The sequence below is a fragment of the Euprymna scolopes genome, chromosome 12, assembly GCF_053919585.1.
Source record: "Euprymna scolopes isolate OS-2025 chromosome 12, ASM5391958v1, whole genome shotgun sequence".
NCBI lineage: Eukaryota > Metazoa > Mollusca > Cephalopoda > Sepiida > Sepiolidae > Euprymna > Euprymna scolopes.
Genome location: NC_136493.1, coordinates 27,895,511 through 27,922,262, shown reverse-complemented (window position 1 = coordinate 27,922,262; position 26,752 = coordinate 27,895,511). Strand labels below are relative to the sequence as shown.

Genomic DNA, 26,752 nt, shown 5'->3' with positions numbered 1-26,752 from the left:
GTCCTAATCTGTTCCTATGAAATGCCGGGTGTGCCTAGAGCAGGTTAAAGACTATAAATTTATTGAAAATTATTTCAATAAATTTTATCGTAGTTACCCCTCCCCACACTCACCCAATTGATATTGAGGACATACTTACACCCTACTCTAAAAATTGAATATCATAAAATATATAAAAGTAAGAATCGGAAATGGTAATATGGTGTTATAGGCTGGGGAGGAGCAGGGAGTCATAGAGCCTCTCATTCAATGATGGGCAACGCCATGTTTCCCTGCTAGTTTTATATTAATTTATATTGCTCACGTCTTTTATATTGGAACTTTTTTTCGAAGGAGACAGGAAACATATTGGCACCGGTCGCGGGAATCAGAACTCTTTTAAAGATGTCCGTCCTTTTTCCTTGATATTGATATTGATGGTTTACCCCTATCGGCTGCTCTCATCGTGTCGTTGTCTTTTAGCGAGTAAGTAGAAACACACTAATAACGACATAAGAATTGTTTTGCACTTTTAAAGATTAGAATTATTTCGCCTGTAATTTTTGTTTGCTTCTGAAATGCCGCAACTACTGACGCTATTTTCACTTTTTTACAGTAGTTATTCATTTTTAACTGGGGAAAGCGGAATCCACCTACTAAAAGAGATTCGAAGAAAAAAAAAAAAAAAAAGAAAAAAAATCCCCGAAAGCTGCAAGATTTTAATTTTTAATTTCTTATTTCTCTAAAGTTTTCTCTCTCTCTCTCTCTCTCTCTCTTTAAAAAAATTATTTACCTAATATATATATATATATATATATATATATATATATATATATATATATATATTTCAAAGTGGTAATTAATATTTGCATGTTTTAATCTGATCGTGTAAGATTACTGAGATTATTAATGCTCAGTATTTGAGATAGCGCATCATTGGGGGGGGGGGTGATTAAACTGTGCAAATTAATGTTTACAAAATTTATTCGTCGAAAACAAAGGATGCAAAAAAGATTAGTTCCTTATTCCATGGAGTTCCAGTGTGTGTGTGTGTGCGTGTATATATATATATATATATATATATATATATATATATATATATATATATATATAATTACTCGTATAGATTTCCAGCGAATATTAGAACATTTTTTTTTGTTGTTTTTACAATAGAGTCATCACTTATCAAGGCTCGGAGGCCACTCGAGGATAAGGGTTAATGAGTATACATTACATTAGACAATGGGATTATAATTATAAGTAGTGGACATTTAATCACAAGTAGTGGACATTTTGTAAATTGGATTACTTAGGGGGACGGTTCATCAAGAACTTGTTTTGTTTACGTTGGATTGATTTAAATTTTTAGTGCTTGTGGATTTATGTTACCGCATTATTTATTTATTTTTTTTTGTTTTTTTTTTAATTAATATTCTCAGTATTAACTTAATACTAGTGCAGGGCAGGGAGTGATCCGGACGTAAATAATAACGTTATTATTTAAAAAGCCATTCTTAACATGGGGAGGGGAGGGTGTTTTGTGCCTATTGTATACTTCAACCTTACAATTGAATAAAAAAACATATCATAAAACTTTAATTAAACTTGGAAATGCGATTTAAAAAATAGCGCGGATCACTCTCTGCCTGCACTAGCATCATTTTTGTTTATTAAATCATTAGGTGAAAGTCCAAAATAGTTACATGTTAAGAATGGGTTTCTAACGTTTTTATTCCAACGCAGTAACACAGACGCGTCGCATAAGTGCCAAATTTTTTTATACTTCTGGTTAAAAATGTCTTTTTTAAAAAAAGATATTAAACATTTTTTGGTTCTTATTTAGAAATCGACTTAATGAAAAAAGAAAACAAAACAAAAATACCGAAAAATCTTTACGTACCCGTCAGAACGAACATGTCACATTCCAAAAATCACGAAATTGAACAAATAATTTTTTTGTATTATTGAAAATCATTTTGTTCGATTTTTAGCGATTTTACCCATTACAAGTATAATTTTGATCTCGATAGTTCGAATTTAGTTGCCTCTTCCTTATTTATAAAATATGACGGATCCAAAAATAGCGTTTCGCTTTGTAATAAATGCTGATTTTCTTACACAAACAAACAAAAAATACTTGGTCAATTTATGTGATTTTTGGAATATGGCATTTTCGTCCCGTGACGGGTAGATACATCATAAAAATTTATCCTTATTTTTTTTCTCTTTTTAATTGAGTCGAATTCTAATTAAGAATTGTAAAAAAAAATAAAATAAAATAATAAATAAATAAATAAAGGGGAGTGATGCTGCTTACGTTGTGTGTGAGCTCAACTGCCGGGGGAATGAAATTATTTATTTTCGTAAAAATACAAAAAGATTTTTAAGAAATTTGGCACAAGGCCGAAAATGAGGAGGGGGGGGGTGATGACAGACTAATGCTAACCAAGCTAGATTCTACTTTCACTCTACTCTCACCACAATACCATATTCATAATATTCATCAGCATATATATCCTTCATCGATCACCATAAAAAAAGCATACCATGAATAACCTACTTAAAACCCATATATAAAAATATGCAACGGGGTGTTAAAATTTTTATATACTAAAATAAAATGATACGTACAATGTTAGTAAAAAAATTCTCCCCCCCCCCCACACACTCTTACTAAACTGTGGCAGATACGCCGATTTGCCAGTTGAAAGGGTGATGCAGGCCCGAATGCTTCATTACAAACGCCTCTTATGAAATTTTTGAAAGGGGACCCGCATCTCTGGCAAATCAAGTGATCCGTCACCTAATTGGGAAGGGGAATGGGGGTAAAAAAAAAAAAAATGGGACAAACTAAAAACTGTGCCTAATGATCACACTAGCTAGGTTCTGAACATAAATGCCTCAAAACTGGTCCTTCCTCTAGCTTTAACCGTGACCTGCTCTTGACTAAAAAAACGTGTCACAGCTGACTTTGTTTCTGTGTCCCCAAATTCTTTGCCTTAGGCATGTCCAAGTAACAATCAAGCCTTGCTTCATTCATTCAACAAACACGCGCGACAGACGCCTACCTATCAGCAAAGTCAGACAAAGAGAGTCTAACACTCTCAGCCTTAATGCAAACCTTTAAATGATAATGGAAGATTCGTATAAGGTCAAGATCATAATTCGTATAAGGTCAAGATTCGTATAAGGTCAAGAGGAATGAAGGCCTCAGATCCGTAACCGCTTTCATACATGTGTTCCAAATCACACCTCTCATTACAGCTAGCAAGGTCAAAAACATTTCTTTTTGTTGAAAACACCCCTCCAGGGGATTAATGAACTATCTCATGACGTCACTTCCTCTAGTAACGTCATTTCCAGTATCGAGTACCGGTGCCCAGGAGTCTGAGATTGATACGCGATGAAGCAGGTCGTGTGCAAACGCCCACAGTTGAGGAATGGTATTCCCAACTGGTCTTTGCCTGTAATATATGTGAATATATGTTCGTTTCCTAAAAATCCTGTGTTTTTATTACTATTTAACCCCAAAACACTTTTCTAAGCCCATCGGTTGTTGGTGCCCAATTGCTACAAACATTGATGGGTACCAGAGTAAAAGTCGATATGTTTAGTATGCACGCGCACCATGAGACCTATAACAAACTTGATCAGTGGCACCACGATGCGACAATAAGCGAAGGCATGACATAAAATCTTGACCTCATCTCCACACCGTTTACATATAGGCGAAATAACCAAGCAAGCTGAGTGTAGTCTCTTACCAACCCAGAGAGCATCACAAATCGCCAGCCAGGCCGGAGATGCCTTGTCGTTAGTGAGACACCCTGACCCAGGCGCCCAAGGCCAGATCGAGCAAAGCTGCCCCTTTGTCAAAGGGAGCCCCTCAGATATATCATCCCTAACGGATCCCTTCACTAATACCCAATATAATGCGTTTCGAGACAATAGCAGAGTGCTAGAGAGGCTTTCTTTCACTCTTAGAAGAAACTTCAATGTGCAACGACACTCGCGATAGAAGAAGCACTCGCCTCGGGGCAACCTGTGTACCTCCTCCTCGGACAAGTGCACACTTTTCGAAACCGGAAAGGCTTTCTTAGTGTCCTCTGATGCACAGGTGGTATTGTCTTGGCTGCTATCCCAATTCATGGCCAGCAAGAATATTTTTACTAAGAACAGGCTGAAGGACGTCCTGCAAATGAATCTTGAGTTGGAATCCCAATATGTTTTCAAGTGTGTAATCACTACTCAAAATCCAGCTGATATGATCACAAGAGGATTGACGTTAAGGAAATTCCTATCCAACTTTGCATTTTGGTGCACTGGTCCTTCTTGGCTATGAAGGAATCTGTCAGTGGCCGGTACAAGAATTACCATGTCTAAATGGACATTTCGGCAGATAGCTCATATTACAGTGAACTGTTCTTTGGTCTTGAACGAGGAGTACCCTTCCATCATACCTATCCATAGATTCTCAACATTCTCTTGTCTGTTGAGGGTCACCTCAATGGTGTTCAAATTCATAGCCATCAAATTGGGATGAGTACGGGACAACAATTCAAAGGCAGCAATCTAGCTGATGAGGACTCTACAGAAATAAGAATTTCCAACAGAGACTGAGTACCTGAAGGGGTCTATGAGGAAACAGGAACTTATGCAAGTTCGTGCCTTGGATCTTTTTCTGAACTCAGATGGACTAATCCAATCAAGGGGAAGAATTGATCAATCTTCGCATTTTACTTATGAAATCAAGAATCCCATTTTGATAGGAAATCATCATCCGGTTACACAATTTTAAATTTTAGACTGTCAGGCGAGATTTTCCCATTTGGGAACTGGATCAAACTTGGCTGAGTTGAGGCAGAGTGGCTACTGGTTTCCACACAAAGTTTGATCATCATGTGCTAAATGCAAGTGGTACAATTACAAACCTGTGCTACCATGTTATGTGACTAGCCTACCAACTTCTCGTGCAGATTTCAAAGTGCCTTACCAACATACAGGAGTTGATTTCACTGGCCATTTCTGGGTACAGGATGAAAACTTGGAAATTCTAAAATGGAGGCTACATTATGACTCTTTTGCTAGCAGTAGTTTGAACGAAGGAACATTATTTGTCCTTTCATTCCATCACTATTTCCTGTTTCAGTCCTGAGGCTGGTAGTCAATAAGGATAGCACAAACTGATAAAAAGGGGTTAATTATGAAATTATAAAAACTAATATTAATTACGTTTTTGAATTTTTTAGATGAGTATTGATTATCTAAATATTGATTTACTTGTCCAACGTCCGGTGTCACAAAACGTACCATCATCATCGCAAACATTAAATAAGGAGAAATGAATGACCTCCCTTTATAGTCGCTCTTTATCAGTAAAAAATAAAACAAAACATTTCCTCTACAAAAATTTTCTAAATAAAAAAAAAAAAAAACATGGCTGTCTGTTTATGGTTTCAAATTGACTATTTTATTTTATTGGCTGTAAGTTTTTGTTTATTATAGATTGTTTTTAAAATTAAAAAAAAATGTGCATGTGAATTGACATCTGTTCCTTTATAATTTACATTAAAAAATTATTCAGAAAAAAAACAAAAAAACAAAACGTGGTAAATTTACATTAAAAAAAATGTAAATTTTCTGAATAAATTCTTTTTAGCTTTAAAAGATTAAAAAGAAATTTACTAAAAAAAAATGTTTTAATTCACCACCTGACGAAGGCCAGAGGAATAGTTGGCTGAAACTTTGTGAATAAACAAACCAATAGAAAGATAAAAAAACAACAACTAATAAAGATGAGACTAATAGTCCGAAATAAAAATAAATTAATATATAATGCTCATCTCAAAAAAAAAAAAAAATGAATTCCAATTAAGGAATAATATATATATATTTTAATTCATCATTTGTTTTATTTTTTTATTTTTACTCATTTTATTTGTAATGTGTTTTAAAAATTTCAGCTACTGTGAAATTTCCACGAGTTTTGCTAGTTTGTATTATTTGGATTCTTCGGACGACTGTTACCGTTCTCATCTTGAATGTTATTTTCATGTTTCAGTCGATGTAACCTCCAATTTTCTTCAGATTTATATTGTCAGACTCAATCATCTTCCTATCAAACTTAAAAATCTGCATGAAATTTCAAACGAAACCCTTTAATCCATGGGAGTAGCATGTTCTTGTTCCATCAGACACGTTCTCATCTTGAATGTTATTTTCACAACGTTTTAGTCGATGTAACCTCTGACCTTCTTCAGGTGTATCTTGTCTCACTCGGAAATCTTTCTGTGGACTCTGTAAATCTACACAGAATTTTGAACGGAACGTTTTATTTAATCCACGGGTGTAGCATGCTCTTGTTCCATCAATCATGACTCGATAGAAATGCTGAGTAATTCGCAATTGTATTTTGAGTGTCAACCACACTGAGGATTGAACCTTCAACCTCCAGAAGAGTGTAACTTTACAACTGAATTTACCAAGTACTTTATCCACTACGCCATGTGTGATCTATGCAGGTAACACTCTAAATACAATTGCAAATTAAACAAACGGTTCCATTGGAAATTCTGTGCAGATTCCTGAGTTTTAAATAACAGTTCCCAAGTTCAACAAGATCCACGGGTGAAAACATTTGGTTTCTTAAGATGTAAAATAAATCCTTCATTCTTAGCCATTATAGCTGGAGCATCATCTTTGCACACACTTATCAAATTAGAAATATTAAGTCCTACATTGTGACATTTCCCCATAAAGTCGTTATATCTTTTCTCTACGTCCTACTTTTAAGGGTGGCCAAAGCAAGCAAATATTTTAATGGAATCTGTTCTGATAGATTCATTGCACATGTGGCCCCTTGACGTACATATCCCCATCAAACCTGCTTAGCAGCAAAATTACACCCCTTCATTGTTGAGGTCCCTAGATGTCAGAAAGCTTTCTACTCAAATAGCTTATTCCCTAGAACAGCTAGACTTTGAAATTCCCTTCCTGCTACCTGCTTCCCTAATTTTACTTATATGCAGAAGTTCAAATGTAACGTGAACCAACATCTTAATTTTTCTTAGGCATGGTCCCAATTAGTAGCCTCATACGTCCAAGTGGCAATATGGCTTATTTGGGGGTAAAGATGAGTATAAAAGAAAGCAAAAATTCTCCATATACTTGAAAGTCATCAATTATAGCACAAATAAAATATGATGCTTGTGTTGAATCAAGGCAATCTGTGGATTCATCTAAATCTACTGAATAATATACATTTTTTTTCTTTTCGGATTATGTTTTTTCAGCTGCTCTTTTCCATCACATGCCAATTCATGTTGTCGATCCGTATTAGTCCTCCTTGAAAGAACTGCTTCCTTATTCTTGTTTACTTTATCTGGTTCTATACTTTTTTTACCACTTCTAAAATGCATTCCTTTCTGGGTTCTGCATCGCTGAATTGCTTGCCTTTTGTTTCCCAGCAAAAAAGCAACTTAATAGCTGACTTCTGTCGTCCCATGCCCTTGATCTAACATAGAATAGGAAATTTGCCTTTGCTTCTGTTTTCCATCTTTCAGTTTCTGCAGTGCTATCTTTCAAAACTCACCTTCTAATTTGGCATATTTATTTTCTTTATGGAGAACATAATGTACCTGTGCATTGAACTTATTAACCATTGTAAGCGTGCTATCACAAAGCAAGCAAGACATTTTGCCTCTACTACTCACTAAAAATATTGCAATTCCCATTCTCCATTGAAAATTCTATTTTCTTCTTTCAAAGTTCTTTTCAATTTCTTTGACATATTTATGGGCTGAAAATAGTTTTTATTCTGAAATGCAAAAAGACAAATAAATAAATAAAATAAAAAATGATAATGAATCGGTAAGGCCTGCTGCAAACTGAATCCGGGAAAATGATCTCAAACAAGACACAATAAACCTGCATCCAAAACAATTTTCTTGGTTTTGAATTCACAAAATTGTCACTAGCATTCGAGACCAAATGTCATATACAATAGTAATTTTTAAGCACCTCGCAGCATTTCTTTTTTCACCCGTTCACGTGTCCATCTGTCTCTCTGTCTTTGTTCAAAAACTTGAACCTTGTCAATATTCTTTAATTTCAGACGACCTCGGTGAAGGTGAGTTTTCAAAAAAACTTTAACATTGTCCGGAAGCATCAATGTTTCGCAAACACATTTTTTGTAATTAGTACTATTAATTATTTACCCAATTAATGGAAAAATAATACCGGATATCGACGGTTTTCAATAAAAATAAGGACAATTGCTGAAGTCATGTGATTCCAAGAACAGGGTGATCTTTTTCAAAAAACACCCGACTAGCTGAAACCACCGTCAATAATTTTCCCCACTCCTTATCTGTGCCTAAATCAAAACGTAGATTCCATGAACAAAGCTTCTTTCTTAGAACTGCACGCCTGTGGAACGCTGTTCCGCTTGCCTGTTTCCCTCCCGACTTCAACCTGGATGTCTTCAAGTCCAACACAAACAAATTCCTGATGAACCGCCCCCCTAAGTAATGACACCTTACCAATTCTCCAATACTATTGCTACACTATCCCATTGATTACTGTACACACAATAACCCTTATCCCCGAGTGGCCATTGGGCCTAGATAAGTGGTGAACTCCATATAAAAAAAACAAAAACATGATTTATACTTGCATAATATTTGCGTAAAAAGTGTACAGTAAACACTAAATTGTTTCCATATATATTTATGTATACGTATATATTTTTGTTTAATCTATAAAAGTGAACGTGTCTGTGTGTCTACATTTTCCAACGAAATAACTCTGTCAATTTTCAGTCTACAGACTCGAAATTTGATATACCGGGTACTGAGATTTGGGGAAATCTTTGTAATCCGTTTTCGGCTAGAAATTTGGCTATTAAGGGTCAAAGTTCAACGATTTGACCTTTGAGAACTCTACCAAACTCCTCCGACAATTTTGGGTCTAAACACTTGAAATTTTAGATATAGGTTCTTTGGACATAGATCTAACTTAATAACTTGATTTGAGCCCAAAACAATAAATGTTAAGGGGTCATAATAGGGGTCAAAGTTAAAAAAATTGACCGTTTTTTTCTTTTCTTGCTCAGCATACACCTCCAAACATCCGGGCAACACCGGGCTGAAATGCTAGTATATCTATAAAAGTGAAAATATCTGTGTGTGTGTGTGTGTGTGTGCATGTGTGTGTCTGTCTGTCTGTGTACATTTCCCTACACAATAACTCTGTCAATTTTCAGTCTACAGACTCGAAATTTGATATACAGGATTTGGGAAAATCTTTGTAATCCATTTTCGGACAGAAATTTGGCTGTTAAGGGGTCAAAGTTCAATGATTTGACCTTTGGGAACTCTTCTAAACTCCTCCGACAATTTTGGATATAAACAATTGAAATTTTAGATATAGGTTCCTTGGACATGGATCTAACTTAACTTGATTTGAGCCCAAAACAATGTTAAGGGGTCATAATAGGGGTTAAAGTTAAAAAAAAAATTGACCTCTGCAGTCTCTACCAAATTGCTCAGACAATTTCTGGTCTAAACATTTGAAATTTTAGATAAAGGGTATTCAGAAATAGGGCAAGCTTTTTAATCGGTTTGGGTTGAAAATTTGAGCTACCAATATATAAATGTATGTATGTTTGCATGTCTGCTTAAAACTTTCGACAGAGGCGACAGATTTTCACAAAATCAGTATCGTTTTGAAGTTCGACTCTTCAGACGACAAATATTGAAAAATTGGCTAAAAACATTAATTTCTTCACCCTCAACTGGGCACTTTTCTACAGGGAGGGGTCGTTTTTTCACCAATATTTTCGAAAGTTATCCCCTCTTTTCGATTGTCTAGCCTTAATTTAAACATACGTCACTTCCGGTTTGGCGGTGGTCGTAACAGCAAAGACGTCAGCTTTTTCCCCCCGTTCTTTTCCTCCTTCGTGGTACGGGTTTGAGCCTGCCTGCCTTCCTACTACCACTTTTTTTTTTTTTTTGCTCAACACACACCTCCAAACACCCAGGCAACGCCAGGTACTCATGCTAGTGTGTCTAAAATAGCATTCTAAAGTTACATAAGATAGTGACTAGTCTAGACATAAGAAATTTGTATGTGACAGCAGTTGTTGCAAACCTACAGTATTTTGGTCCGAGGGGAATTTCTGCGATCAAAATATATAGGAGATTATTATAAAAAAAATAAAGTAATATTTTTATTTTTCCAAAAATAAATATTAATATTTATACCAAAAGTCGCATGCAACCTTTCCTTCACAATTCAAAGTGTGTTATCCATCATTCTTCCAGGATAATCGGATGTTCGTCATCATTCCGACGGATGAAAGTCCAATATGCATTAAAAATGGTTTACGTTTTTTTTTTTTTGTGTTAAATATTGTTAATTTATATTATGATTAATAAATATTAAATGTGGAATCATTTTTAACAAGAATTAGTTTCGTTTTTAAATAAACACAACATCAGGTCAAATTTTGTTTTGGTTTAGCTTACTCATATATTTGGATTTAATATCTATTGACTTGAATTTGAAATTTTGATTTTTGCACAGAAATTGGGTTCATGTAAGATACACGGAAAAGAAATCAGTTTATTTGGATCTTTTGGTTTCTTAAGATGTGAAATAAAGTTTCTTTCTTAGAACTGCACACCTGTGGAACTCTCTTCCTTTTGCCTGCTGACTATAATATGGTCGTCTTCAAGTCCAATGTAAACAAGTTCTTGATGAGCCGTTCCCCTTAAGTAATCCAATTTACCAAATTTTCACTACTAACAATTATTATGACATTGGTCCATTGATCACTGTATGCTTATTAACCCTTATCTTCGAGTGGCCTCCAGGCCTTGATAAGTGGTGACTCTTTTGTAAAAAAAAAAAAAAAAAAAAAAAAAAAAAAAATCTTTCATTCTTAGTCATCATAGTTGGAGCAATATCTGTGCACACACTTATCAAATTAATAATATTAAGTCCTACATTGTTTGTGACTCTCCTCTATGAAGTCGTTATAAATATCTATTCTCCACGTCCTACCTTTAAGGGTAGCCAAAGCAAGCAAATATTGTAATGGAATGTGCTCTAATGAATTTATTGCACTTGTGCCCCCTCGGCGTACATATCCCCATCAAACCATTTATGGTGTTTTTTTTTTGTTTTTTTTTTGTTACATTATTAAATATTGAATCATTTTTTTGTTGCATTATTAAATATTGAATTATTTTTTTGTTACATTATTAAATATTGAATTATTTTTTTGTTACATTATTAAATATTGAATCATTTTTTTGTTACATTATTAAATATTGAATCATTTTTTGTTACATTATTAAATATTGAATTATTTTTTTGTTACATTATTAAATATTGAATCATTTTTTTGTTACATTATTAAATATTGAATCATTTTTTTGTTACATTATTAAATATTGAATCATTTTTTTGTTACATTATTAAATATTAAATCATTTTTTTGTTACATTATTAAATATTGAATCATTTCTAGTGAAAATTAGTTTTGTTTTTAAATAAACACAACATCAAGTCAAATTCGGTGGCCATTTTGTTTTGGTATAGCTTACTCAAATATTATTGTTTGGATTTAATATTTGTTGACTTGAATTTAAAATTTTCATTCTTTTTTTTTTTATTCATTTATTTTTTTTTTACAGTTGATTTTAAATAATGGACGTCAGGCAGCGCAAAGCAACGTCTGGTGGGAAGAAACCTAAATCGTTGCCCGCAAATGAGGAATCAAAAAAGTCTGGCAAAAGTGGGCAGAACAAAAAGAAGCAAAAGTCAGAGAAGCAGTCATCATCCGTTCCTAATTGGTTAGTCAGAGTTTGGCAAGTGGCAGGAGTATTGGCCGCTCTAACATCTGGCTACATTCATGCCAGATACATATTCACTCTGCACGATAACTACCTTTGGTTTTCACATATCACAGTGAGTACATTCATTATATTCAAGCTTTATTGCTACTTTAATTTCAATTGTGTTGCATTATGGGAAATAAAATACTACATACTAATATCTATTGACATTGAAAAATTGTCCATTTTGGCTGATAATATCAAACATAAATTCTAGAAGAAAAGAAAATGATTGAAACAGATTGGTGGGGTGGGTGGGGGTTAATTCACACCTGTAGGTTGGTTGGTTGTTTTTGTTTTACGGCATATCAACCCTTTTCGGGTTATTTAATGCCGAATCCAAAGATTTTGAAGAAAAATTTTTTTAATAGAATATATTTGTTGTTTTCACGTCAGTTTCTATTTAACCCATAGTTGGAACCCTAACAGGTACTACCACTCCGGGTCAGAGTGGATCTGGGAGCAATGGTAATTAAAGGGTGGCTCCACACTCCCCAAAGCCCACAAGCTGGGGCCTCACCACCGGATATAGTTTAAGGTCATATCCAGGACCCTCATTGAGGGACTTTTACCCTCTGCAGGGGGGCAGTCGGCGTATTCTAATGCCCCACCGACAGGGCCAACCTGTAGGATAAGAGTGATTAAGAGAATGTTATGTTACAGTATGGGCAGCTGGAACTATCTCCGCCCCTGTCTTGATAAAAACTGGTAAGAAGAAAAAAGCGTGATCAAATAGGTTTCAAGAAAAAAAGGAATATGAAAGAGATAACTTTGGGTCTACACTGGTTGATTTTCAATGCTTGTAGCATCTATGATATAAATCTCACCTGTCTTTTTAAATGTATGGATATATGTATGTTTGTATATCTGCCTAAAACTTTCGACAGAGGCGATGGATTTTCACGAGATTGGTATCGTTTTGAAGCTCGACCCTTCAGACGACAAATATCGAAAAGTTGGCTAAAACATTAATTCCTTCACCCTCAACTGGGCACTTTTTTACAGGGAGAGGTCTTTTTTTTCACCGATATTTTCAAAAGTCATCCCCTCTTTTCGATTGACTAGGCTTAACTTTAATCACTTCCGGTGTGGCAATGGGCACAATAGCAAAGATGTCACATTTTTTATTTTTTTTTCACATTCTTTTCCTTCTTCGCGGTACGGGTTCGAGCCTGCCTGCCTACTACCACTTTCTGTTTTTGCTCAACACACACTTCCAAACACCCGGGCAATGCCGGGCAACCAGGCTAGTCGGTAAATAAACAGATAAATAAACTTGAGTTGTTTGGCTTTTCATCATAAAGTTGATGTTTTAATATAGGGAAAGATTTAGCTTTTCTGAGGTCCTTGAAATCGATAAAAAAAAATGATGTCCATTGGACTGGCTATAGCCAATTAGATATCAAATAATAAAGACAAAATCTAAAAATCTTTCTGCTTACTCTCTCCCTCTCTTTTTCTCCGACTTGAAGTTGAATTGTATTACTACCTGTGGTGATATTCCTTTTTATGTATAATGGACTATTCTATACATTCAAGATAAAATTTACACATGGTAAGGAGCAAAGCTGCTGACACAAAGAGTTACATTGCACTGTTGCAAGATTCATTCATACATCATCGAACAAATAGAATTTTAGTAAATTTCACAAGAATTTTTAAGATTTCAACAAATCTCTAAGAGAAATTGATGAATTTTATCTTTCTTCAGAGTAATTATGCAGTAAGCAATGCTATTATATATATATATTGTCTTATAGATTTTAAGAAGAAATTATTTGGTGTCCTGTAGGGTCTTAGTGTTGTGTTGTCGTATCATAAAGGGGATCATGTGTGAACGTCTAGTTGTTCTTTCTATTAAATGATATGTTCATATGCCGTTGTGTATGTGTTTAGTCATGTATTTTCGGACATACCTTCTGCGTCGTGGATGTTGGTCTATCTGGAATCATCTCGTGTCTTGGAGTGGAGACGGGTACCTGTTTTGGACGAAGATTCATTAGACTCCAAGACAAGGAATTGGTTTTATAGTTTTATTCACTTTCCAGATGTCTTGCAGAAGGATGGAAAGTGAATCTCTGGCTTGTATGGTTTCATTTCTTGGCCTCATTTCCACACACGTCAGCGTCCCTTCCCCTCCCCCCAGTGAAGGGAGGAGACGACTGTTAAGCCATCCATTGCCTTCCAAGTCCAAACGCAATCTCCTCGATTCAGCCAACCTGATCACGTGACTCACACGCAATCCGATCAGCTGACTCTGACTTCCGGTCAACATGTCTACAATATAATTTACACACCTTTCTCTCCCTTTCTCTCAATCCATGCTCTAACATTAGGTCTTATTGACCTATTTATAGGACTGTAGGACCTAATAGGTTAAAATATACATGGGGTGGGGGAAATCTTTAAGGTAATAAACATTGATTAACTTAGCTTAGCAATAGATTGATGGGGTGATGATAACCATTTTTGTTGTAAAAGAAGTTTGTTTGTTTGTTTTTTTAATTTTTATTAGTAGTAGATAAATTAGTTTATATGCTAAGTTTTTTTTTATTTTTTACTGTTATACACTCCGGACAAGGCACAGTGCCACTTGAACATTAAGGGTTACTATTTGGTACCAAATCTACAAGAAGTTGACCAGCAAGATGTCTGTTCATATTGCACTTAGTGTGTTATTTATAATGTTATTTGATTATATACATATGTATTATATACTGTACTGTATTTTGCTACTAATTTTTAATATTGTATCCTGGGGTTCTATTGTATTAGACTAGAAGTCTTTCTGGCATCTACGGATACATTTGAAGGCATGGAATTTTGCTGCTTGTTGGTTTAGTCGGGGGTATTTATGTTAAGGATTTTGTTGAATATTTTTTTGTTGGGGCAGAAATCTTTTTTCAAGAAAATACCTAACTTTTTAAAATTATATTTATCAGCAACATTAATAACAACAAAAATAATAAAACGATATTTATCAATTAATAAAACATGTTCAGAATAACATGAAAAGTATCATCACATAATGTAATATTTGTTTTATTATTCAATAATACCAACTTTTTTTTTTTTTTTTGTGATAACACAAGATGTCTTAAAAAATAAAATAATTTTTTTTTAATAAATATATTGTTTCGTTTTTCATGTTGTGACTCTGTTCCGTTCAGTTGTGTTACATAATCAACCGTATCCTTTTCCGATAGTTTGATTTTTGCCAAACACTGATCTTGTACATTACTTCAAAAAATATACAGATTTATTTTCTTGGGGTTTGTAAGCTAATATTTATTGTATTTAAAATTTGCTTTGTAAGTTAATATTTATTGATTTTAAAATACCAGTAAAACTAAAATCGATAGATCATCCTCCACAAGTGTATTTTGACGTTTAGGAAAATATCTGCATATTTAACACGTTTTTTTTTTTTTTTACGAAAATTGGGGGGAATAACAATCTTATAGTTAAATAATTAGAGGTTTATAAAGAATCGGAATCGATAATTGTATTGGAATCGGGATTTAACACAGAATCGGTAATTGTATTGGAATCAGGAAAAATATTGGAATCGTCCCATCACTAATGTCTACTAAAAACTTTTGTCAGTTGCATCCGACCGAGTTGAAACCAGTACCATCTGAAAAAGCAATCCCTCATATACATAATATGTGAAAATTAGAAAAAAAGATTAATTCTGTCCTGGTTAATTAAACCACTTTTTGGAAGGTAGGTTCGTTTTCACAATGCGTTTTTCACAAGTCACGCATGCGTAAATCACTGAAACTGTTTATAAACCTTATTTTCAACATGATGACATCATAAGCAGTTGTGATCGATGGGCAAAAGTGTTTGCCAGTAACTTTTTCCTTTCTTTCCCTCTTTCACGTTTCAGGTTTGATGTCATCTCACCATGTACTGAACACTCATTAACCTTTATCCTTATTGACCTGGATACACAATGATCCCCAAGTAAAAAAAAAAAAAAACTCTATCAAAGGCAATGAAGAGTGCTCTGAACATGTCTCCAAATGTGGTAGCATTACTTTTTTTTTTTTTTTTATTCAATTTTCACCTCAAACAAGGCACAGTGCTACTTTGAAGCAGGGTGCTACTATCAGAGACTTAATTAGCGGGGTCATTATGAAGGGAGATGAGTAGAAAGATGTTTGTTAACATTACACTTGAACTTCTGCATATCAGTGCAGTTCGGAAAGCAGAATCCTGGAAGGGAGTTCCAAAGACCCGCAGTTCTGGGGAAGAAACTATTGGAGTAAAAGGCTTTCTTGCACCTAGGGATCTCTACTGTAAAGGGATGAGACTTAATAGCTTGTCGGGTTTGTCGGGGGTAGTTACATCGGGGAGGTACAAGTGTTTGCAGTTTGTCAGAGCATTCACCATTAAAGTATTTGTAGAACAGGCAGAGGGATGCAATATCTCGTCGATGAGACAGAGGCTGAAGCCTAGATGACAGTTCAGGACCTATCAGGTTGGCGACTTTCTGTCCGGGAGCGAGAGACAAGCAGCAGATGCACCAGCCCAGATGTGACAACAGTACTCCATACATGGACGAATGGTGGCCTTATAGAGGTATAGGATACTTTCAGGCGTAAGTAGTTTTCTAGCACGGTAGAGGGAGCCAACCTTCCTTGCAGCAGCCTTGGCAATGCTCTCAATGTATCTATTCCAGTTCATATTCCCTGTAAACGTTAGGCCGAGAAGTTTTAAAGAAGTACTTTCAGGCAATGTGTTCTTGGCCATTGCTATTGGTGGTAGAGAAAGTTTCTTGTAGTTATTGAAGGAAACAAGCTTAGTCTTAGCAGCATTGAATGTGACCAACCATTTTTGTCCCCATTCCACTACAGATTGGAGGTCATCCTCTAGTGTTTCTGCCATTTCCTTGGATATGTGTTCATTTGTTTTCCTCTCATATCTGTTATAGAGAGTGGTGTCATCGGCAAATATACCCATCTTCGAAACAATTTTATCAGGGAGGTCATTTATGAATATCAGGAATAATAGAGGTCCAAGGATAGACCCCTGAGGTACTCCCGCATTTATGTCATATTGTTTAGATGTACGACCGTTGAGGACAACTTTGATTTTTCTATTACTTAAGAAGGATTTAATTACATTATGAATTCTTTCAGTGATTCCATATGATCCAATTTTCCTTAGAAGACCATTGTGCCATACCCTGTCAAAAGCCTTAGATATATCAAGGGCCACCGCTCTACCCTCCCCTGTTTTGTCCAATGAACGGTATATACGTTCAGAAACTACAGTTAAGATATCTGCTGTTGAAGGGCTTGCCTGAATCCATATTGTTTGTCAGTCAGGAGTTTAGCAGCTGTTAGGTGCTGGACTAGGGCTTGATTAACTAAGGACTCAAATATTTTGGCGAAAAGCGGGAGGAAGCTAATGGGGCGATAATTTAGTGGGTCAGTTCTTTCACCAGAATTCTTGAAGACTGGTACCACAGAGGCGGTTTTCCAGCAGTCGGGAAAGCAAGATTCATTAAGGCATTTATTGTAAAGTTTGGAGAGAACTGGAGCAACCTCGGCAGAGCATTTTTTTAATAGCACAGCCGGGATGAGATCTGGTCCACATGCTTTTGAGGTGTCTAGGTTTTTTATAATAGCATGTACCTGAGAAGGGGTGATTTTCAAATCGTCTAGTGTGGCGTCTGTTCGAAGAGGAAAATCAGGGAGTGAGTGGTGGACTGAGTTCAGTGTGGAGTTTGAGGCAAACTGACTGGCAAGCAGATTAGCCTTGTCAGTTGCCGTGCAAGCAACCTCATGATTGTTTGATAGTGGGGGAATAGTTGACTGTCCATTATTTACTACGCTGTTGTAGATTTTCCAAAAATCCCGGGTTCCTAATCTCTTTGCTTCGATGCGTTTTCTGGTGGTTTCAGAGTAATCTGTCTTAGCTGTCTCTATCACTCTCTTACAATTATTTCTAGCTTCTATAAACTTCTGTTTATTTGAGCTGGACTTATGTCAGTTGAATCTGCGGAACGCATGCTGCCTTTGACAAATGGCAGCTGCACAAGCAGAAGTAAACCATTGGGGAGAGTGGGGCTTGCTATAGAATTTCCATGCGAGAACATGTGCTTCAATTGCAGTTTTGAACCATTCAGTGTTCTCATTTGCACACTGTTCCACTGGAAGAGTAAAGATATTTTGCCATGGGGCATCTCTGATGAGCTCCCTGATGGCTTCCCAATCAGCCTTTTTGTAATACCTCGTTGTTTTGAGTAGTGGGTCTTCAGTTTTAGGGCGAGAATTTAGGCTGATTTCTACCATTATCACAGCGTGATCAGCATTCCCGAGTGGGCTGTGGGCATTTGTTGTACAGTCATTGGGAACCGTTGCCAGAAAGAGATCTAGAAGTGAGGCATGTTGATCTTGCTGGTCTTGGAAACGTGTCGGAAATGTAACCAACTGAGATAGGGAATGGGATATAGAGAAGCTATGTGTTGTGCTACCAGCTATGTCTGTGTGATTAGAGAATCCTAGCCAGTTACTGTGCTGGACATTGAAGTCACCAAATACATGTATTTGTGCGCTAGTATCGAGGGAGAGTGCTATATCTATGCTGTCTGAGACTTTGTTTATTAGGGTACAGTCTTGGTTTGAGGGAGAGCGGTAGAGAAAATACAAGTAGCTAATATTGTGTTGCATATTTAGTCTGAAGCGCATAAAGGCCTGGTCCTCTGATTCTAGTTTTATTTCTCTAGTCAGAGGGAGGGTGTTACGAATATAGACTCCAAGCCCATGCATATGTCTGTCCGAGTCCTTACGGTAGAGTAGGAGATAACCAGGCATGTTAAAGTGGTTAGAGGGAATGGAGGAGTGAAGGTTAGTTTCACTTAATGCTAAGATATCCGGGGTGTTTACAAGGAGAAATGACTCAACATCATCTAAGTTAGTTCTAAGCCCGTGGATATTAGTAAATGCAAGCCTCAAGGGAGGAGGCAGGTTGGTTTTCTTTGAGTTTGGTCCTGGTTTAAACGTAACTCCACCTTAGATCATATTTGACTCTTATATAGGTAGTGGGTTGCATCAGGAGTCTAATTTCTGGAGCGATAGAATGATCCAACTATTTTTTCAATTCGATATCTTGTAACTCTCATTATTCTTATTTTGTCCTTTAGTCTTCATATTTCAGGAGCGATGTTTCTGACAGAGGGGAAAGAATTGCTGTTATCTGGATTGGAATCTACCCATCTCACACTTATTATTGGTTATTTTTTGACCAAGAAATAGTTTTTTAGCTTTTTACATCGAGTGGCTTTATGCCTTCTCTAAAGCGATTTCTGTAAAAAAAAAAAAAAATATATAAACCTTCCATTTTATGTTTGAAATGACAATCAGTCGCAGTGGCTGCTGTGAAGAAGGTGGGCTCTCTGTACCGTGCTAGAAAGTTACTTACGCCTGAAAGTATCCTGTATCTATACAAGGCCACCATTCACCCATGTATGGAGTATTGTTGTCACATTTGGACTGGTGCAACTGTTACTTGTCTCTCACTCCTAGACAGGGTTCAAAAGAGAGTCGCCAACCTAATAAGTCCCAAACTGTCAGCTAGGCTTCAGCTTCTGTCCTATCGACAAAATGTTGCATCCCTCTGCCTGTTTTACAAGTATTTTAATGTAAATGCTCCAACGAACTACAAGCTCTTATACCCCCCTCAACGTAAATACCCCAACAAGCAGCAAAATCCCACCCTGCACAATTGAGATCCGCAGATGCCAGAAAGCCTTCTACCCTAATAATTTTTTTTCCAGAACTGCTAGAGTTTGGAATTCCCTACCGTGTTCCTGCTTCCTCAGCTGTACTGACATGCAGAAGTTCAAGTGTAATGTGACCATACATCTTGCTGCTCAACTTCCTACATAGTATCCATGCAAATTATGCCCCAGATAGTAGCCCCCTACATCAAAGTGGCACTGTGCCTTGTTTGGGGTGAAAATTAAAAAATAAAAAATCTTTAGGACTTATCAAAATAATTGTCTTCCTCGAAGAAAGAGCCATTCATTTCGACTTTGGGGAAAAAAAGAATGTAGGCATTGGTGATGAGATTTGGTTTGGTTGTTTTACACCATATCAACCATCTTTGTTATTTAGTGCCGAATAAAATAGTCCAATATAATTTTATACATAGTATAATCGTATATATTCTTAGAATACACTGCTTTCTACAATCACTGTCCGCAATATCGGTACCTAAAACTAAATAAAAATTCCATAAACAGAGTTCCTTTCATTGAACGGCCTCTCTGTGGAATACGATACCGTGAGGCTGTTTCCCAGCTGACTATAACATGGTCATTTTCAAGTCCAATGTAAACAAGTTCTTGATGAGCTGTCCTCATAAATAATCAAATTCTATTCATTTTGACCATTACCGATTATCAGGGTGCTACCTCACCTGACAGTCATTAACCCTTATCCTTGAATGGCCTTGGGGCCTTGATAAGTGGCGATTCTCATATATATTTGTCATATGTAGATTGAACTTTCAACCTCCAGAAAACTGTCGCTTAGAACTGATTATGCTTTGTACTATTATCCGTTGCCCCACGGGTCCTTGCTAAATTCGACATAAAAATTTGATAAGATGCACGTGAAAATGGTTGGATGTTACATCGGCCGAAACGTTTGAAGAATAACATCCAAGATAAGATAGTCTGGACAATTCAAATAACATTAAATTAGCAGATCGTACAAATATACGAATGAGCATTATAAATTTCCTTTTACAGTGTGGGGTGACTGATAACACAAGCGGTTGAACTTCAGAATCTATACAGAGTTCTGAATGGAACCGTTTATTTAATCAGTGGGGGTAGCTTGTTCTCGTCCCGTTAACCATAACCAGGTAGACGTGTTAAATTTGTGATTGCATCCAGAAGATTGTTGTTTAGAACTGATTCTAACTTCCTCCGCTTTCCCCTCTCCTCCCCTTTCCTTCTCATCCAATTTTTCCTCTCCCCTGCTTTTCCTTTTCTTTCTCCTTCCTCCTCCTACTTCTCATCCCTTTCTCCTTTTCTTTTCTCCTTTTCTTTTCTTTTCTTCCTCTTTCCGATTTTCTTCCTTTTCTTTTTGTTTTTTTCCTTGTCCTCTTTCCCTTTTCATCCTCCTTTTCTTTCTAAATTCCGTCTTTATTCTCTCTCTCTCCATTCCTCTTCCCTTTTCTTTTTCCATTTCTTCCCTTCTCACCTTTGTTCCTCCTCTTCCCTCCTCGCATTTCCTCCTCCCCTCTCGCATTTCCCATGCCTCTTCCCCTCTCGCATTTCCTTCTCGTCATACCCTATCTTACCGTTTCTCCCCTCTCTCTCGGTTTCTTCCTCATCCTCGTTTCTCTCGGTTCCTTTTCGTCCTCTTTCCATTCATCATCCTCATCTCTCCACACTCCTTTTCTTTTTACTTATTAGTTCAACAACTTATTATATCAAATGTGAGAGTGCGCACGTTGTGAAAGGTTGATATGAAAATCACATATCGAATTTATCAGCTTTTCACAACGTGCGCACTCTCACATTTGATATAATAAGTTGTTGAACTAATGAATAAAAAGCAAGGGGTGATGCTGATAAAAGAAAGAAAGAAACAAAAAAAAAAAACCGGATAAAACGGAATGTTTTTCCAAAATAGTCTGTCTGGAATAAGAACCAAACCACCCGACTAAATGGACTGGAAAGTTATGAGTCTTGAATTCAACCTTTCACCGATTTTTACCCAGAATTCAACTAAAAAAAAAAAAAAAAAAAAGATACAGAAAAATCTTTATGATGTACACACATGGAACGAAAATTTCATATTCCAAAATTCACGTAAATTGATCAAAATTTATTATTTTTAAAACGATTTTCAGCAATTAAAATGTGAAACCATTAGCATTACAAGGCAAGTTTGCATTATTGTAGAGCTATCTGCCCTCTTGCTTTTCAAGATGGCTACGTGAGGCAGTCTCTTTTTGCTTACTAGTAAAATTAGATTTTCTTAATTAAAAAAAAATACTTGATCAGTTTACGTGATTTTTTTTTTTTTTTTTTTTTTTTTTTTTTTAATATGACGTCTTCATTCCGTGACGAGTACCTACATCATTAAGATTTTTTTGTTTGTATTTTTTATTAGGTTTAATTCTGGACTTGCACCCTTTCACTTCTACACAATATCCATAACTGTACTTGACGTGGCGAAAATTGTAGCAGCTGTATGACGGGGTGGGATCGAAATTCTTTCTCGATGAATCAATATACTTTACTTTTGCCCAGTTCTCTTTTCTCTTCCCTGCAACCTCTCTCCCACAGAAGAGACGTTGCGAGCCTGTCTTTGTTTTATCGTTACTTCCATGGCAAATGCTCGCCTGAGCTCCAATCCCTGATCCCCCCCCCTCGCCAATCTTTCACGATAAACATCCGTCTAGCTGAAACCACTGTCAAAATTTTTCCCCACTCTTTATCTGTGCCAAAACCAAAACGTAGATTCCATGAACAAAGCTTCTTTCTCAGAAGTGCACGCCAGTGGAACTCTCTTCCGTCTGCCTGTTCCCCACCTGACTACAATTTGGATGTCTTCAAGTCCAACATAAACAAATTCCTGATGAACCGCCCCCTTAAGTAAGACACTTTATCAAATCTCCATTATTAACGATTACTACGATACTATCCCATTGATTATTGTACACGCAATAAGCCTTATCCCCGAGTGGCTTCCGGGCCTTGATAAGTGGTGACTTCATGTAAAAAAAAAGAAAAAAAGAAAGTTATATTGGCTCAAATCGGATGGCCGTAGTAGCAGCAGACCTCTGCCAATGTAACTAACGCGCGTGCACGCACACACACACACACACACACACACACACACACACACACACGCACGCGCACACAGTTTGTATATCATTTATCTATGAACATTTGGCGATTAAGTACTTAATGATATTTTTATTCTATCAAGATAACATTGTTGATACGTCCACGTCAGAAAAAATTCTGTTTTACCTTTTTTTTTTTTTTTTTCTATTTATTTTTGTTTCTTTCACAAACACGTGGGTGCTTTTGCTTTATGTATGAAGTTTTTGTTTATTTTTTTTTTAATCACAGTCTGAGAAACCTCTATTTCTCATAAAACTCCTTACGAATTTAAGAAAAAGAAATCACTTGTGCTTGGCGATTTAGAAGCGCAAGACAGACGTGGGCACATTGAAGACTAGACATTAACAACAACAACAACAAAATATATACAATTTCGCACATCGGCTGCCGGGCTGCTGACGTGCGTATAAATCACGGAAACGTCATCGAACGACATTTGAAATGAACATTGTTTTTTAAAGTTGAAAACTTGGATTATTCGGACTACTATTCTAATTCTTGGATATTATTCTCACGACGTTTCGGTCGATGTAGCCTCCGACCTTCTCCAGGTGCATCTTGCCGAACTCAGGATTCTTTGTCTCAAACTTTTAAATTTGCATGGAACTTTAAACAAAAACCTTTATATAATCCGTGGGGATAGCTCGTTCTCGTTCCATCAACCCTGACTGAGTCGAAGTCTTAAGTTTCCGACCTTTTCCAAGCGTGTCTTGTTAAACTCGGGAATCAGTACAGGAATATGGACTAAACCGTTTATTTAATCCGTAGTTGTAGTTTGCTCTTGTTCCGTCAGCCATGACCAATTAGATGTCTTAAGTAACTCATAATTGGTTTCTTGGTGTTGCCAGCACTGAGGATTGAACCTCCGACCTCTAGAAGACTATTACTTAGAACGTATTATGACTTAGCACTTATATCTGTTACGCCACAGGTCCAAATAGTACAAATTACCAACCAAAAATCACGAAAGTTGAAAATATTGTTTTTTATAAAAGTCGTATTCGTTCAAAATGATGCATTATTGATAAAGGACAGAGGAATGTGCGAAATACTAAAATTATATTAATAACTAAAACATGCTTTTATCTATTCCATGAAAGTATTTTTTTATGTGAAGAAGGCTATCATTTTTGAACCGATAAAAAAAAACACACACACACACATATTATTTCAACCCTACGAAACACGGAAAATTCTGTATAGTTCAATTGCCACATATACATTCATAACTTATTGCCTAGCTCTACTCACGTATTGAGCACTCTTGAAATATGAAAATCGACATCTAAAATATATCTCCTTTATAATATTTTATGTGAATATACAAATTAATAGTATATATATATATATATATATATATATATATATATATATATATATATATATATATATTTATTTCCTTTAGAAGATAATAAAAGAATATAAACAAGGACTCCTAAATATAATGTCACTATTTGCGAGTTTTATCTAAATTTTGACTTGACAAAGATGAACCTCAAATAAACTAGTAACCCGTTTTTCTATCTCTGCAGAGAAAGATTTTTTTTATTATTTATTTCACTTATTTTTAATTAAAAAATAAAACAAGTTCCTTTTTTAAACAAAAGCAAGATTTTTTTTTTTTTTTTTTTACACAAAAATATTACAACAAACTATTTTTCAATATCAAATATTTGATTTTTACACAGCGAATAAACTTACAAGAATAAAACATCGTCAAGCATTTTTGAACTACTCGGCTCAACAACCAGAGATCAACTTTGAACTTCCTCACTCAAATTTAGTAGCAATAAGAACTTAAAATAAACTAAAAACACGTTTTTCTATCTCTCTGTAGAGAAAGTTTAATTTATTTAAGAAAAGCAAGTTTTTGTTTTTTCTTTTTTATTCAAAGAATTTAGAGTAAATCATTTTTAATATGAAACATTTGATCCTTACAAATCAGATATACTTAGAAGAATACAATATTATCGAGCACTTTTGAACCGCTCAGCTCAAAAACCAGAGATCAATGTCGAACCTCTTCACTCAAATTTAATAGTGATAAAAAATACATAAGAACTTAAAAATAAACTAGCAACTCGTTTTCTTATCTTTTTGTAAAGAAAGTTTATTTGTTAATTTAATTAAAAAAGAACCTTTTTTTTTAACAAAGAATTTTCAGCAACCCATTTTTATAATGTCAAGCATTTGATCCTTGCAAATCAGATAAAATTACAAGAGTAAGTCTGTAAGCACATTAGAATCTGCCCCTCAAACATTATCGATCAATTTTGAACCTCCACACTGAAGATTTTTTTAGCGACAAATAAGAACTTGAAATAAACTAGAAATCTGTTTTACTGCGTCTCTGTAGAGAAACTTTTTTTTTATTCATTTATTTTAATTTTAAAAAAGGCAAGTTTTTTTTTTTTTTTTTTTTTTTTTTTTTTTTAAGAAAAAATGTACAGCAACTTTTTTTTTTTACTAATATGAAACATTTGATCATTACAAAATTAGAATAAACTTACAAGAATAAAACATTATCAAGCACTTTTGAATTGCTTGGCTCAAAAACCAGTGATCAATTTTGAACCTCCTCACTCAAATTTAGAAAAAAAATATATATAACTTTTTTCTTTTAGTTTTATCTAAAAGATCTTTGCTCAATTTTTCACTATTGGATTTAATAGCAAGTTTTTTTTTTTTTTCTAAACATGCCAGAGTTAAGACAACGTCGTAAAAAGAAAAACGTCAACGAGAGTTGGCTTCATAATAAATGGGATTCTGATCCATTGAAAACTGTTGAAAAAGAGTCTCTTCCTTGGATTTGGATCACTATATTTATTGGTTGTGCATTATCTGTTTACTGCGGATACAAGCATGCATATTTCATGGCGCAGCTGCATGAGAATTTACTGTGGTTTACCAATATACAGGTGAGTGTCTTTCAGCCGTTTACTTTCTTGTGCCTATTGTACCAGTCAAGCATCCGTCTTCGACGATCAGTTCAACAGAGACTGAATCATTGTGAGGGTGGTGGTGGCCTTTTTTCTCTTGGGCGGTGATGTTTATTCTATTCAGCTCTAGGAGGCCTTACCTTCTCACTTTGGGAAAGAGTTTCTAGTTAACTGTCTTAGATGCCCTTGTGAAACTATGGACTCGCCCCCCCCCCAAAGTGTTAGAAAGTGATTAAAAAAATAAATAGGAAAAACTATAACAAAAAAGACGAAATAGTTGATCAGAAACACTCGACTAGCTGAAAACATTATCAATAATTTTCCCCACTCTTTATCTGTGCCTAAACCTAAACATAGATTCCAGGATCAAAGCTTCTTTCTTAGAACTGCACGCCTGTGGAATTGTCTTCCGTTTTCCTGCTTTCCAGCTGTCTATAATATGGTTGTCTTCAAGTCCAACGTGAACAAGTTTCTGATGAGCCGTTCCACTTAAGTTAACAAATTTACCGAACTTCCATTACTATCGATTACTATATTGTCCTTTTGACTACTCTACACTCTTTAACCCTTATCCTTGAGTGGCATATCGGCCTTGATAAGTGGTGACGCCTATGTAAAAAAAAAAAGAAAAAGAAAAAAAAAGCAGAACATAAGTATAAGAAGTGAGGTTAATAGAAAATCCACACACACCAAGATATCTTCCAAGTCAAAGACGATTTTGTAACTGGGTTTTAATCTTGCGACCGGGAGTAATTATCATTTCCTACACTGTTGATTGCGTAAGCATGAAACCCTAATGTCTGTAGGTAATAAATAAATATATAAATATATATATAGAGAGAGAGTGAGTAAGATGATTGATAATTAATTTATAATTAAAATTAAAAATAGGTTTCACAAGGAAGAACAAACAAAATCATTAAATTGTACGATCGTTTCGGAAACGATGTTTTTATTGAGACAGACAATAAGTCTTGGACAATAATTTTATCATTTGATTTTATAAAACAAAGTCTCCTCATCAGCAAAAATAGTGGGTGGGGGTTTAAAGA

At 35.4% G+C, this 26,752-nt stretch overlaps 1 protein-coding gene across 2 annotated transcripts in view; it reads left to right on the top strand.

The window, feature by feature from the left end:
- The first annotated feature begins 328 nt into the window (after positions 1-328).
- The window catches only part of LOC145291221 (protein C-mannosyl-transferase DPY19L3-like), a 144,587-nt gene continuing 118,163 nt past the window's right edge, over positions 329-26,752 (top strand). The window contains exons 1-2 of one of the 2 annotated variants that reach the window (XM_080136812.1): positions 329-465; positions 11,679-11,952. In XM_080136812.1, coding sequence (XP_079992938.1) covers positions 11,692-11,952 — 261 coding nt within the window. In that variant the 5' untranslated portion in view covers positions 329-465; positions 11,679-11,691. Of the gene's footprint in view, positions 466-11,678; positions 11,953-25,165; positions 25,680-26,752 lie in introns of those variants that run through there. The other variant, XM_080136813.1, reaches the window with a different exon arrangement.